Source organism: Hylaeus volcanicus, chromosome 8 (assembly GCF_026283585.1).
Source record: "Hylaeus volcanicus isolate JK05 chromosome 8, UHH_iyHylVolc1.0_haploid, whole genome shotgun sequence".
Classification (NCBI taxonomy): Eukaryota; Metazoa; Arthropoda; class Insecta; order Hymenoptera; family Colletidae; genus Hylaeus; species Hylaeus volcanicus.
Window position 1 is genome coordinate 7330746 of NC_071983.1, and position 15756 is coordinate 7346501.

At 36.3% G+C, this 15756-nt stretch overlaps 2 protein-coding genes across 11 annotated transcripts in view; both read left to right on the forward strand.

Moving 5' to 3' along the window:
- The window catches only part of LOC128881263 (calcium-binding mitochondrial carrier protein Aralar1), a 31288-nt gene extending 24207 nt beyond the window's left edge, over positions 1-7081 (forward strand). For all 5 annotated transcript variants that reach the window (XM_054132146.1, XM_054132151.1, XM_054132148.1 and 2 more), the window contains one exon: positions 203-7081. In XM_054132146.1, the coding sequence (XP_053988121.1) occupies positions 203-380 (178 nt within the window). In that variant the 3' untranslated portion in view covers positions 381-7081. The remainder of the gene's footprint in view (positions 1-202) is intronic.
- A 439-nt stretch (positions 7082-7520) lies between these two features.
- LOC128880628 (nardilysin-like) lies at positions 7521-15571 on the forward strand. 6 transcript variants are annotated; one of them, XM_054130906.1, is made up of 16 exons: positions 7521-7741; positions 8004-8247; positions 8311-8540; positions 8614-8702; positions 8935-9068; positions 9167-9280; positions 9378-9573; positions 9890-10095; positions 10170-10340; positions 10435-10778; positions 10956-11456; positions 11533-11683; positions 11784-11917; positions 11989-12367; positions 12443-12956; positions 13131-15571. In XM_054130906.1, exons 2-16 carry the CDS (start codon positions 8101-8103, stop codon positions 13289-13291), a joined length of 3471 nt encoding a protein of 1156 aa, XP_053986881.1. In that variant the 5' UTR covers positions 7521-7741; positions 8004-8100; the 3' UTR covers positions 13292-15571. The 6 variants fall into 6 exon arrangements, with proteins under 6 accessions (XP_053986881.1, XP_053986879.1, XP_053986880.1 ...); XM_054130908.1 differs by having other exon boundaries at positions 7523-7741; positions 8301-8540; XM_054130907.1 differs by having other exon boundaries at positions 7523-7741; positions 8345-8540.
- The last annotated feature ends 185 nt before the right edge of the window (positions 15572-15756 follow it).

Below are 15756 nucleotides of genomic sequence, written 5' to 3' on the forward strand. Positions count from 1 at the left end.
AAATCTCTGGAAATTTGTTTCAATATCGTTAAAGATTACGACAGATCCAAGTTTCAGCAAAATCCGAAATGTTATTCTAAAAAGTATTCGAATGACCCGCCAGGGTAGCAGAATGTCTAGCAGAAAGTGTCGAACGTTTAAAAATGTCGAGAGAATAACAGTTTGAAAGTGGACGTGTACAAAGAAGAAATATTGTTTTCAGTCGACCTACGGGATCGGAGCACAAGGTACCTGCGACAGGTGTGGCGCAAGAGATTCGATCAACGAACCCGGATCACATAGGCGGTTACCAAGTGGCTCTGCCCATCTTCACAGGAATAGAAACGAAGTTTGGTCTTTGCCTGCCCAGGTTCCAAGCGGCAACCAGTGGAGGAAAATAGAGCTAGAGAAGTAAGCTTGTAACAACCTCCCACCATTACAAAACCAAATACGAGCTCCACAGAACCATGAATCGAATTTGACCAGAGATTGATGTAAGACTTGGTTTAAGAAACACTAAGACATCCTGTCGTTGAAGCTGCAGAATCCTCGAAGGCGTCTATGGATGTTAGACCACGAGGTAACGACTATGAAACAAATTTATGGTGATCCAGGGATTGCTTTCCATGGACCGGAGAGATTCGAACGCAGAAATAATAAAACTTTAAGGAACCAGAGATTTTTCCAAATTTATGCTTGAACACGTTAGCACATCTTAATTCGAGGATACGAAGGAATACTTTCACAGAAGCATTAGATGGGGCAGCAGGGAGTAATCTTCGGATTCTTTTAATTGGAGTATCGCAAGAGGAAAAGCTGGTCACTCGAAAGGGTGCGTCCTAGAGTCGATGATGATAGAACAACGGTCAACGCGCACAATCTATTCGGCGATCGTCGCTGAGAGACGGTTAGCAAACAACTCTCGGTTAGACGAGTCAAAAAGATAAAATGATTTAGCCTAAAGACATTATTACACGTTCTTCAAAACCTCTTTACGCTTACGATACTGATCACTCGGCATGGAGCTCGAATGGATTGGCGATGCGAAGAAGCAGAATGTCCCCCTATTTTGTTTGTACAGGTTGATTCTAGAAACTAGAATAAAGCTCTTTTTTAAGCGAAGTCGTTAAAAGATCGGTTCCATTGCAGAATTCAACTTAGATAAGAGTTACAGCTTGTCTCAGTGTTTAGAATCATCCTGTATAGTTTATATTATCGATAATCCCGTTTCTTTCTCGCACCTCGTTTCTTACATCTTGCTGTAATCGATAAAATTTATCAACGTGTAGTGATAATATCATCTTCGATAGCTGCACAGTTCTAGCGAAGAAAACCACAATAATTTATTATATATTGCTTCTGCAGAATTTTCACAGATAAAAGGGAAGAGGGTCGCAAAAGGTGAAACGGTGCATCAATCTTTCTACTTTTTATATGTGTCCTTAAACTTCGAGAACGAATATGCTTGTTCGTACGCCTGTCGAAGAGTTCGACTATTTTTGTAGCTTTATATTTCCGTACGGATATTAATTACATTTCTCCAAAGGTACTTGTCAGGTCTGAACAAATATTCTCGATTCTATTAGGTCGTTTCATAAGTCCCTTGCGCATTTATATACACAGATGGGTATGATGCATAAGCATAGTCCTATCGGTTCAAATCATACGACGTTCATCGCAAGTTTATATTCAGTTTCCCATCAGTCGTTACGGCGAGTTCAAATAAGGTGGTTAATATTTTGCAGGCGAAAGCGATCACGAAGAAAGTTCATATTATGCATACTCTGCTTTTCGAACTTAACAAAAGAGAAGACGCTATGCAGGTTGTCGCCCGATAAAACCAAAGTCTCGGTAAGGTTTGCTATCACCGGCATCATAATTTACTTACATAAACATTGAAGACCTATGAAATGACCTGGTAGAATTGCTGTGGACAGTTTTCGTTACTCTCTTCTACTCTTCTTCTAGTCGCGATTGTCATTCGCTTTTCGATAGTATAGTACACAATGTAGGTTCGTTCGAACGACAATTGGAGTTCCGGTGGTTCGATTACGCGCTATCGTGGAATTTCCGTTGTTCCGTCACATAGCGAAAGCAGAGAGGCTGTGCCGCTTATAAATTTCATTTCTTTTTTTCACTACGGAAAACTCCGATCGTTCCGTGTTTCGCAAAGTTCCTCCGTATATAGCTCAAGGCTAGCATTACTTGTCGAATTTTTCCGTATTCGAATATAACAATGTAATTTTAATACTCGAGTGTTTGAATACTATTCGAGTACTCAAGTATTCGAATAATTTGCGCTGAAATTAAGTATCTGGATATTCGTAGTGTTTGAATACTGTGATGTGGATTATAAATCAAGTTCGCCTAGTTCATCGCTCGTCTTTAAACTTTATTTCCATTTAAAGTATTTTAATATTCGAATACTCAAACATTATTTTTATTATTATTATTACTATTATCATTATTATTACTACTATTACTATTACTACTACTACTATTATTATTGTTGTTGTTATTATTATTATTTTTATTATTATTTTTAATGGGAAAAGTCTTTAGTACAAAATACATAGTACAAGATAAGAAAAATATAAAGTAAAGTAACTGGAGGAAAGATAGTAAGGATTATGTATATATGAAATCAGAATACAGAACAGCCAAAATTAAATAGTACCGAGTAGTCTTCAATATAAAGCACGGATCAGAGATTTTCTGAATTCATGCGTTGAATTACAGGAAAGATCCACGGTATCGTTGTAATTATTAGTAAATATGTTTATCGAGTAGCAGAAAACTTGTTGGTGCTATATAGATGCAGACTTCCAATCGATAGACCTTGAACCGTCAATGTCATCCTACCAGTACCTGATGCAGGTACTACCAAGTGTTTTTGTGCTCAGTATCCGTACAACTAACGCAATCGAATTTACTGTAAAACGGTAAGGATGTTGTCATTCCCAGTAGAAACACAAGATTTAAGTAGTTTGAGAATACCTGAACTTGTGATGCAACCGCGCGGCACCTTGTGTACAAACAATATATCAAATAATGATATTTAAATATTCGAGTGACAATATTCAAATGCTGAAATGCTCGAATAATGATATTGGATTGCTCAAATGTTCGAGTAATGATATTCAAATATTCAAATACTCGAGTAAATAAATATTTCATTTCCATGTTTACCTTTTGAGTATAAGTAGAATATTAAATTATTCGACTAGACCGATTCCTAATCAATAGGATCTCGTGCGAAATAATGGAACGCTTCGAATCCCTGTAACTCTGTTCACGCGGAATCCCTTGCGAGACTCGACAAGAATGTACCGAAGCGAGAAAATCCTGGACCTCGAAGGATTGATGTTCTCGTTCACTTTTGAAAGCAACGCGGCGCAGCCTCTGCGCGTTTAAGAGGAGGTCGCGTTCTATTTCTAAGTAAAGATTTATCGAGAGCTCGCGGAGCAGCGTTTTAAACAATGAGGAGGACTGGATCCTTCGTCCCTAGATGTTCGCGAACTTCGAGCTATTTTTATCCTACTCTGCGAGCCGAGAGTACTAAACAAATTATTCAGGCGATCGCGGGAAATGCTCGAGAAATACTCTGTGGAATGTCGCGACGCTTATCTCTGGTTATTTTAGGGTTCGACAATGCTCACGATTGTTCGACCGCCCTTCGAGGACTCGAATATTTTCTCTGTAACCGATGTACGCGAGTACTTTTCGCATTTCCCGACGGTCGGGTCGACCAATATCGCGGTGGTTCCCTCCTGCTCCCGCAGTTCGATTTAATATTTAAACGAGATATATACAGGGTGAGTCACCACCATTAGTACCTAAAGTATCTCCGTTGTTTTTAATGATACCAAGATATGTCTCCAGAGGAAAGTGGTTCTCAGTAATCTTGGAAACTATGCCTTTGAGCTAATTTGTTTGTTTATCATAGTATGATCCCGTCCTCGCCAGTTTTTTCTTCTAAGACATGTCTTTATATCATTAAAAGCAATGGAGACATTTTAGATACAAATCTTAGATGACTCATCCTGTACACAGTGAATGAAAAAACTATTTGCACACCTGGTTGTTTGAAAACTTTAATAAGATTATTATTCCTGAGCATAGCGTATTTTGTTTCGCGTGTTGCATGCTTTGTTGGTCGAAATGTCGGGCCAATCCCAGGAGTAAAGTGTTTATGTTATTCTTTATCGCGAAAGAGCTGGGGCGATGGAGTTGCAGCAAGTTGAAACAGAACTTTTCTCAGGCCTCGATATGATACTTTTGATCGCACGGTTGTCTTCTGTAAATCACTTTGCAAGTTAAAACAGCATTCGGGTACAGAACTGTTGGATCTTTGCGAAACAGAAGACAACAACTTAACGATAAGAAACTTGACACTTTCACGTCTGCTCCAGCTAAGGTAATAGCGTTTTCAAACATGGAAATTGCTATAACATTGGTAACTTCAGAGACTTCATGTTATACTTACTTACATATATTATTTCATATAAAATAGGTCTTTGAATAAAAAGTTGTAATGATTTCAATACTTTACAATACAGTATAACGTATGGCAATAACAGTCACTTAAAATGGGCAGACGTGAAGGTGTTAACACTATAGAGATATCAGATTATATCTATGGTTAAAACACCGTGTCCCACGAACAAGGTATTATCTCATGACCTGACATGCTGCGAATATCAGGTTGAAATGATGGATATATTTTCGTAAGACAAGCAGAACGAGAAACAGGGAGATCGTGGAACGGAGGAGATGTATTGGTTTCTATGTATCTGTGATTAGAAAAGTATCTTCTCTGCGGAGTTACGCTCGAACAGGTCGATTATGTACATAGAACGTGAGGTGCACATGTTTAGGAGTATCGAGAGCCAACCAAAACGCGGAGGCCTGCGTTCTGGCCCGAAATATCAACTCAACCATTCTGACCATAGTTTAATGTACATAAATATGTTGCATATGTAATATAATTAGCCCGTGTATATACGTGTTGTGCACGCGCGCATATGATTGGCAACTGCGAACGTTTGAACGCGCCATCGTATTCGATTCTATTTGCCTGTACAGAGGATTCGAGGATGATTGATCGGAAGTCATCGGTCATACGAGGATTTATTTTCGGGGTTGGAGGTAGCTTGAGTAAGAATCATTTTTATCTTAATGGTGTTGTGAGTTTCCATCGTCCATTTTAATTACTTAATTTTAAATACTTAACCCGCACAGGGTTAATATAAGTTGAGCGAAATCAGCCGCGTTGAGCCTTGCGCGAGTCTTATCTCACTACACAAATTTGAACAAATAATAACTCCACAATGGAATTATAGAGTTACATTTGGGTTTCGATGAAGTATGATTGATACGATCTCCGATCAATGATCAATCTACCAATAAGCCTGAAATTCGTGTAAGACTTTGAGAACCAGGTGAAATCGGATTGTTTTTTTAAAGTGTTCGCAGATGTGCAGACGCATACGAATTATAATAAACGTTCAGGAATCCGTCTCGAGCACCCGCAGCTCAATAATAATACACTTTGGTTTTTATACGTCACACCGAAACGTTTTTTCTCTTTCGACTATTTCTGCACCGATCTAACTTCGTTATCGTCGTCGTCACAGTTTTCGATGTTGCTACCGATATCCGTCGAGTTTGAATTCCGTTCGTTCTTATCGCAGCGAGGTTCGTTATCTGTCGCGGGAGGACTTCGGGCGAGGAAAGGGGGGAGGATGCGTCGGACATTCGAAAAAAAAAAAGGAATTGAAAAATTTCAACTCCGTAGAGGCAGCGTCCTCGGAGAGGGAAGAAAATAAATTTCTTTTTCAAGTGGATCGATTATTTTTTATACTTTTAAGCGACTCAAGGAAATAGTTTCCTTTGACGTAGGGTTAGTCGAGTCGAGGGTTTTTCCTAGTCGGCCTAAAATCTAAGGAAATCAGCTCAGAAGTAAGAATCGTTTTCTGTTTTCCATTTTCGAAGGAGAAAGTAACATTCCAGAGCCGTCTCTAAAGAAAACCTGTCCTTAGTTTCTATCTTATTCGTATTCTTTCTCAACGGAGGTCGAAATTCTTAGAAAAAAAGAGCATAGATCCATCAGGTGAAACGTTAAAGAAATTAGTGAAAGTTGCTTCGTAAGACGGTTTGAGAATGACGAAAATTAAAACGCGGTATCTAGAATTTCGATTTTTGTTCGTAGACTACTTTTTAGGATCGCTCGTTATCAGGAGACCTATCGGAAACAATGGCTACGCGATTGCACAAAAGATACAGGAAAAAAACTACGAGCAAATTAGAGTATAAATCTATTTTACGAATTACTCGAATGAAGATAGGGAACTTGTTGATGTGTAACGTGCGAGGGATTGTTAAGTATGTTAAAAGAGGAGAAGCGATTAAATCAAGAAGATTATATAGATAGAGTAAGCAAGTCGGACGAATAAGTTGTAATTAGAGATAAAAGAGTGGACACCTGTCTTTCTCTAACATGGAACCTTAGAAACGGAGATACTCTCCCGATTTGTTCTCTCTTTCTATCCATCTTACATTTCCACTTACAAGGTTTCCTATGACGCTATGACTCACTACTCTATCTAGTATATAATCTCTTTGGATTAAGCTCGTTTCCATGGAACGACCGTCTCATATTCCATTCGACGCGCAGAGATAAAAGATATAATCCATACAAAACGATAATATTAACGATTTAACGATAAATAATAATTACATGCTAGGTCTTTCTTGCATGTTGACACAAATCGAACCGACGTTCTACGATCTGTGATCAATTCATGTTAGTTTATTGACGGTGTACCGGAAGGCCGATTAGTTAGACAATTTTCAATTTAATTCTTACAAACTTATCCAGTCGTAATATCTTTGATAATTTAGATTTATCTCATTGCGAATTGTAAAGATACACACATTCACACATACATACGTACATACATACATACATATATATATATATATTATATACATACTTGTAAATCAAAACAAAAAAAAAAGGAAAGAAGAAATACCTAACTGTGAATAACATCTAAGCTGTTGTGCATATATTTTAAAATAAGAATAAATATTATTTAAGAGACTCCCCGACGACTTGGGTTGTTTATTAATCTCTTTTATTTGTTTGTTTTGTAATCTCTCAAATTTTAAAAAAATATCACCTTATAATGCATGACAAAACGAAACTTTTTCATACTTACAGTTTATTCATCCAATGTTTAGTTTAAAAATAAAAATTCAAGATAGATGGCGTTACCGATACATTTTGATGAATATAGTGGCGCCATCGGTGGGAAAACGTCCAAGTTTCTAATCAAGATAGTTTCTACTGTCATTGCTAGATGACGCCACCGATTCTATAGTGGCGCCATCGGTGAGAAAACGTCCAAGTTTCTATTCAAGATAGTTCCTACTATTTGTGCTAGATGGAGCCACCGATACATTTTTTTAATTAATATAGTGGCGCCATCGGTGGGAAAACGCTCAAGTTCGTAGTAAAAATAGTTCTAACCTTTACAGTAAGATAGCGCGACTGATATCATTTAATTAATTAATCTTTATTTTTCATAAATGTGTAATTAATACGATTCTTTGTTTTATAACACTACAATCTATAAGTTCAGACTGCGAACCTAGTCCTACTATCTGCAATAAACATAACGGAACGTACGTAACGTGCTAAACATAATTAGGTAGGGTCCAGGTAGCTTGGTGGGCCTGGACGACGATTAACCTCTGTGATGTAAGTAAGAAGTAAGCGATAGTGTAATATCTAAACTCTGTAAAAGATAAACACTTAAATAAACTATCGAATTGAATTGACTTTTGGGTCTCAAGTGACCCCAGTCATCTTGTCATTTTCACTAATTTTTACACGAGAGTCAAGAAACAAGGAATGTACTTTTTAAATTGTCACGAAGCACGTTTTGCAGCATCGTTTTACAGAATTAAAACTATGAAACACATAATTCACTTTTAGTTTTAATTAAGTTTGCTTCTTTTAGACGATGACCTTTTGATATTGCTCTCCTAAAAATTTTCGTTCCAATCTCACGAAACTTTTTCGATCAGACGAACGTAGAAGACCTTAGTACGAGCTTCATGCTACAGATACATTTTCGAATGACAATTCGATCTTCGACAACGTCCGCCTTTTATTACTGGTGCAAAAGGGACAAGGGAATTAGGCTTCATCGTAGGTCTATTAGTAGTCTTGCTGATAAGACATACCTAACGAGCGTGAAAAAGGTACACCAATGCGAGACTAGACAATCGTCTACGTTATCAATAATGCCAAAAAGATCTCTTCAGAGTCCACCTGTTAAAAAACTGAAATCTGATCAAGGTTCGAGCAATCTGATCAAAAATCTGACCACCTTAGCTAAACATAACCTCAACAACGTCAGTTCCACATCTGTCGACAAGATGCAAACTGAAAATCGGCCGCAGGAAGTACCTCACGTTGTCACAGAAAAACCACGCGTCGATGTCACTTATTTAGACACACCTGTTAAATCGGAAAATGACAAGAAAGAGTACAGGTAAAACACAAAAACTACAATTCTCTATTTTTAGATTTTATTTTAAATTCTTTTTTTACCTGTGTTTGTTTAGGGTAATCAAATTAAAGAATGGTTTGACTGCTTTGTTGATTTCGGATTTGCATTCATCCACCTGCCAAGATGATGATAATGAAGATAAAGGTAAACAGAAGACACTTAATACATTGGAAATGTTATTTCGTATTTCAAATAGCTAGAAGCTCTTTTAAATATTTAATAACAGATATCACAATTCGTTTATGTATTTTGGACTGATACATAGAAGTCCATAGATAGACAAAATGAAAAATACTTACAATTAGTTATTGTAGACTTCAAAAGAAGTTTAAAAACAAATTATGCCATATATATTCATTGCTAAATATTAATATAGATGAAGAGGATGAAGAGACGGGCAGTGAAGATGAACATGAAAGCGACGAAGATGATGAAGATGATCTAGATGATCAATCAGATGAAGAAAAGTCATCCAGAACTTCCAAACGGTTACAAAGAGAAGAAAAAATGGTATTTGTTGTTAAAATACGCGACTCAATGTTTAATTGACGTTAAATATGTATGTTGTTAATATTCTTAGAGTGCAGCAACACATATTTCTTACACAGGCAGCATGTGGTTTATGTGTGGGTGTGGGAAGCTTCAGCGATCCACTAGAAATTCCAGGTTTGGCGCATTTTCTGGAACACATGGTCTTCATGGGATCTGAAAAATATCCCCAGGTAATAATATCGTACAGGATGTTTGAGAGAAGCTCAGTTCCTGGATCTATATGCATCACTATTATATTTGATTGTATAACAAACAATGAATTTGCAGGAAAATGAAATGGATGCATTTATTAAAAAAAGAGGTGGTTCGGACAATGCCTCTACAGAATGTGAATTTACAACATTCTACTTTGAGGTAGAGGAAAAACATCTACTATCTGCCCTCGATCGTTTTGCTCAATTTTTTATTAAACCCTTAATGAAAAAAGATGCCATAACGAGAGAACGAGAAGCTGTAGAAAGCGGTATGTATCAATATGCAATGTGATTTTAGAAACTGAGACAAGCTGTAAAATCACAAAAAAGACCTTCGTAAATTTTTTATAAGCTGTTATGGAGAAATGTAGATTTAACTTTCACAGTTGTATTCAATAAAGTTCATTACGAAACAAGAGAGGTCTATCTCTTCTGTCTCGACTCGACCATCGAGTTTTCGACACTTTCAGATTCTCGTACACCTCTGGTACCTGTGCTTGCTCGTTATCCCAATTTCTAGAATCACTCTGTATTGTAAATTCACTTGTCAATGCGATGCATAATGACATTAAATTATCCGTAAAGAATTTCAGATGGCCTTACCTGATGATTCTTATAAGAAAGAGCAATTCTTTTGTAGTTTCGCACGACCAAATCATCCGGCAACGAAGTTTAGTTGGGGTAACTTGATAACATTGCGTGATAATGTGACGGATGAAAAGCTATACGAGGAACTACATAAGTTCAGGGAGCGTCACTACAGCGCTCATAGAATGACACTTGCCATACAAGTAAATTTCACTTCATTGTATAGAATAAAAGTTCAGTTTCAATAGAATGGAGTTCAATTTTCGATTCTTGGTAGGCCAGACTTCCGTTAGACGCGTTAGAAGACTACGTGACGCAATGTTTCACGGACGTACCAAACAATGGTTTACCGCCGGATGATTTTTCAAAGTTTAAAGGCGCGGATTCTTTTGATACGCCAAGATTTCGAAGAATCTATAAAATTAAACCAGTAAACGATGTCTGTCAAGTATGTATAATTATTTCTTGACTAAAGAATTTTTAGCAGTAGGTCTTAATCTTTTAAAGATCTCAGTTTAGTAATTCTCTATTTTCTTTTGCAGGTAGAATTAACATGGTCGATGCGACCTATGCATGATTGGTATGCAAGTAAACCGCATCAGTATGTTTCATGGATTATAGGAGACGAGGGAAATGGCTCGTTGATCAGCTACTTAAGGAAAAAGATGTGGTGTCTCGATATCGTCACTGGTAACAATGAGAGTGGTTTTGAACATAGCTCCATGTATGCGTTGTTCACTTTGTCATTGATATTAACTGAGCAGGGATTTAAGCATTTGCAAGAAGTATTGAACGCTACATTCTCGTTCCTAAATTTGATGCATAAAAAGGGACCGCAGAAGCGAATATTCGATGAAATTCAACAGATTGAGAATACTAGTTTCAGGTAAAATCAAGATTTATTAGATAGAAAAGTTGTTTAATATATTGGGTTAAGCCTGGGTTGAACTAGTTAATTAAACGGTAACTGATTCTCCTCCAATCACTGAGAGGTCCTGAATGGTATTAACGAATTCGATTCGATTGGAAAACATTTAACGTTAATGAGGTACTTTACTTCCAGATTTGCCGATGAAGTACCACCAGCAGAATACGTGGAAGAATTGTGCGAGAACATGCACTATTATCCCCCACGCGATTACATAACTGGTAACAAGTTGTATTTCGAATACAATCCTGAAGCTATATTAGCATGTTTGAATTACTTGACTCCGGACAATGTGAACATAATTATCTCCGATAAGAAGTTTAACGACGAAGAATTTGATAAAATCGAGCCTTGGTTCCAAACTAAATATACAGACACAGAGATACCGCAGGAATGGATAGAATGCTGGAGAACCATCGAACCATTACCAGAATTTCATTTACCATTACCGAATGCCTTTCTCACGGACGATTTTACTTTGATTCCTATACCACCAGATGTTCCCAAGTATCCCACAAAAATCTACTCTGACGATATTACCGAAGTTTGGTATCGTCCTGATCCTAAATTTCGTTTACCTGAGTGCTACATGAATTTTTATATCATATCACCTATGGCTATCTATTCGCCAAAGAGGTAAATAACAAAATAACGAGCTCTTTTTAACAGCAACGATGTTAATATGTTGTTATTATTTTTATTCGAATTTCAGCGCAGCTTTAATTGATTTATTTGTCAAGATACTGAAATGGTTATTAGTAGAAGAATTGTATCCAGCAACAACTGCACAGTTGAATTATGAGATATACACGAGCGACAAGGGTATCATGCTTAAAGTGAACGGATTTAATCAGAAACTGCCGGTAAAGAGTTTTAAATGCTGACAAGAATTATTAATACTTTTTCGTATTTTTACCTTCAACTGATCTATTTATTGCATGTAATCAACTTTTTGATTTTCAGCTTTTATTAACTACAATTGCAAAATCTATAGCAGATTGCACGACACTCGTAACAAAAGAATTATATAACGTCGTGAAAGAACAACACATGAAAAATTATTACAATACATTCTTGAGGCCTAAGAAGCTAGTTAAGTATGTAACGAGTCACGCTATCTATAAGTATTTGAGAAATGTTTTAATACATTTTTATAAATTATTTTTAGAGATGCCAGGTTGTCCTTATTATTGTCGACTCATTGGTCCGCTGTCGACAGGCACGGTGCCATCAGCGGTGTAGAATTTGATGAATTTCGAGATTTCATGAAGTACTTTACCGATCACATTTACATTCAGTGTCTGGTGCAAGGTAACATGACGAAGGAAGATGTCATGAAGAACGTGCACGATTCTGTAAAGACACTGAAATGTGGACCATTACTGCCGAATACTATGCCACAGATCAGGGTCAATCAAATACCTCTGGGGTTACACTATTGTAAAATACGGAACTTCAACGAAACGGACGCGAATTCCGTTGTAGTGAATTACTATCAATCTGGTATCGGGTCTATTAAATTGTCGGTCATTATTGAGCTTCTCATAGTAAGTATAAGACACCCTATTTTTGGTCGAGTACTGTTTTATTTACTACAACTGTGATCACTACATCCTGTTTAGATGATCATGGAAGAACCCCTGTTCAATCAATTGAGAACACAAGAACAGCTGTGCTACGACGTCTTTTGTCTTATGTCTGACGCCTCCAGTATTCTTGGCTACACGATCACAGTTTTCACCCAAGTGGACAAATATTCCACGGAGCACGTGGACCAGAGAATCGAAGCTTTCCTAAGAGCCTTCAATGAAATTTTGAAGGAGACTACGGAGAAGGATTTCAAGAGCATAAAAGAAGCACTGATAAAGCAGAAGCAATGCGCCGACATACATTTGAGAGAAGAGCTCGACAGAAACTGGCCAGAAATCACAACGGGTGATTATATGTTCGATAGGATCGAGAACGAATTGATCACAATAGAGTCAATTAAGATCGACCAGCTCAGAGAGTGGATGAATGCTCATACGATCAACGGAAGCAATTTAAGAAAATTAAGCGTGCACGTGATTGGAACGCCTAAATCGACCGACAAAGAAAACAACAAAGACGTTAAGTTGCATACAGACAAAACGAACCGTGAGTATATGACAATTATATGTACTGTACCCACAGAATTGAGCACATTTATATTTAGATAACGAATAGTATTTTATCTAAATCAAGATATCTTCGATATTATTTAAATAACCATCAATATCATTGAAACAATGAATAACATGATTTGTAGTAAATTTGAACGTTTACTTTCAGTCGACTCGAAAATAGAGAAACCTGGAAACTTGAAGTATTCATTTATCCACATTCCCATCACGGAGTGTAATAATGACACATGTCTGGTACATTACATCTCCAATGTAGAGGAATACAAACATCGTTTGTACAGCTACCCTATAAGTCACACTACTTTATGATATTGAAATGTTCTACTAAATTGACAGATATATTTAAAGACATTGTTTAGCGTACAACAAAGTTGAATAAAGGCACAAAAAATGTCACAAATATTGTGTATCACTCATTATATCACCAACGGTCCTGTAAAATAATAGTTTATAAGTTTAATAGGTTTTGCTGTTATAATGTATATTAGTACGGTTCTATAAAATATCAAAATCGTTTAAAATATATAACAAAGGGAGTAATGTAAAAAGTTAGTAAAACTATATATTACAGTGGCAACGCGTGGACATGAGAAATGGAATTGAAGTTGATGTAAAATAACATTGCTTTTTTTTATAGTTCTTTTAATTGTATTCAAGACATGACAACACGTTTCAATAAATCATTATTAACTTCCGAAAATGTCAGCCAACCATCTCCGAGAACCTCTCACACGAACAGCTTTCTTACAAAACTTTACTGAAAGTTTGTTTCCTTTATTTAGAACCGTGCAGTGCGTGCCCTGCAAAGTTTTTCTTCTTCGACTCAACAGAGGATCTGTGAAACCTTAACCGATCTACTTTGCATGTGTGTTGTATAATTGCATTTCTTTTTATACAATATAAACGGAGATAAATACATATTTAAAAGAAACAAACTTAAAGCATCTGGCATTGGATGGAACCTCTCTGCACGTTGGGACAAAGGAAAATGATTGTTCTTTCGTTTTCCAATACGCAACCGTTTGTTTCTTTCTGTTGAAAAAGAAAAGTGCCTTTGACCAGGCAGAGCAGTTACATTCCAAAGAACAGATTTACAGGAAAAGGTCGATGCAATTTGAATACTCTAAATTGTTACAACATCCATTAAAGTGCATTTTGCATTTAATATTTCGAATAATTATTGAATATATTGGTTTCGTTTCTTTCGTAGTATTATAGAGATGCCACTACATTTATATAATGATTACCTCCTACTTTTCCAAATATGTATCCGCTTTAAAAGTACTTTAAATGTGACTTTTTTTTAGCTTTATAATAATTTTTTGGTTGCCTCGTGTTTTCGCCAGCACTGATTCTTCCATTTCCTTTTTCATTCTATCTTTTCACACGCCTGCTCCTAAATTATTCAACAACATTCGGAATCTTCAATTTCTTTATAATTTTGCTCTATTTTTAAATACACGAATAATTAGATAGATTTCCGCGCTCAGTTTTCTGGTATCGTCCTTTTTATCGGTTTTGCTTTTAAAAACGCATTTTCTCCAATTTTCCAACTAGCAAAAGCATAGAATCAGCTCTGCTTGACACTAGACATGAATGGGGTATATGTTACAACAGTAAGTTACAATGTAGAATAATCCAACAAGAATACATCAATGTGACGGTGTGTTATAGAAAAATGCAAGAACTAAATGGGTCGGTTGTCCTGTTTTCTCCATCAGCAAATTGTCAACAAATACGGTGTAAGCGATTTTGCGTGGAAAACGTTTGCTTATCGTTCAGCTTTGAATTCTACTGTAATTATATATGAATAATGTCCGACGACAGCATTGAATTATTATACAGCAACAGTTTCAACATTTATGCGTCATACCAAGAAATATAAATGGTTTTCCAATGCTTAGCGCATTTTACATATTTTTTCTACACGATTCAAGCAAAAATCTACCCACCGACCCATACTGGTAAATAATAATATGATCACCGACAATATTATAGCGCATGAACAATGTATATTTTTTTGTTTTCCTTTTATACTCGAAATAAGTAGTAATTATTCGTAGCATCACGGCCACTCAACGCAGAAACTTTTCGCGTTGAGGGATTTTTCTCCCAAGATTTTTCACATTTTTCCATTCTATGCGCTACCGTACGTGATCGTCAATTATTTTATATCGTTACATACAACAAAACAGGAAAAAGAGATATTAAAACAAAAATAAACATAGAATGATTATAAATTGTAACATACAATGGTTTACCCTCTGTACGCACTTGTATTTTAATCATTTACTTTTTTTTTTCCTTGTCGCTTCCATTAGCTATGAAAAATAATAGCAGAATATACTTGTTATGTAATATTTCATAAGAATATATAAGGACGGGGCCCACATACGTTTGCAGCTACATTGATAAGTGTTTTTAATTCATTACGTCTTTTTTTGGTTTTTTAGTTTATTAGATAGTTTTTATTTTACTGTCTTTGCTACCGTACTTTTAATATATCTTCTTAATAGGTATGCAAGTGAAGAAACTATGGTAAAAAGAAACTTAAAATTTAAATATCGAGCATTACATAGCAACTCATTTCGTTATCTCTCTTCCCTTCAAAGGGCTTTTCACCTGCTTGTTTCTCATTAGGTTGCTACCAAGAATCTATCCGAAGCTAGACGCCACGTTTCAAAGAGAAATGAGAAAAAAACATTAAACGGTTTTAATGCCCATCAGTTGCGTGCTTCTACAGAGATACAGTGAAACAATAATATAACTCATTA

Coding starts and splice junctions, on each gene's coding strand:
- LOC128880628 (XM_054130904.1), top strand. CDS start 8,101: ATGCTACAGATACATTTTCGAATGACAATTCGATCTTCGACAACGTCC. Junction 9,281..9,377: donor GATCTGAAAAATATCCCCAG/GTAATAATATCG, acceptor ATGAATTTGCAG/GAAAATGAAATGGATGCATT. Junction 12,368..12,442: donor TCATTATTGAGCTTCTCATA/GTAAGTATAAGA, acceptor CATCCTGTTTAG/ATGATCATGGAAGAACCCCT.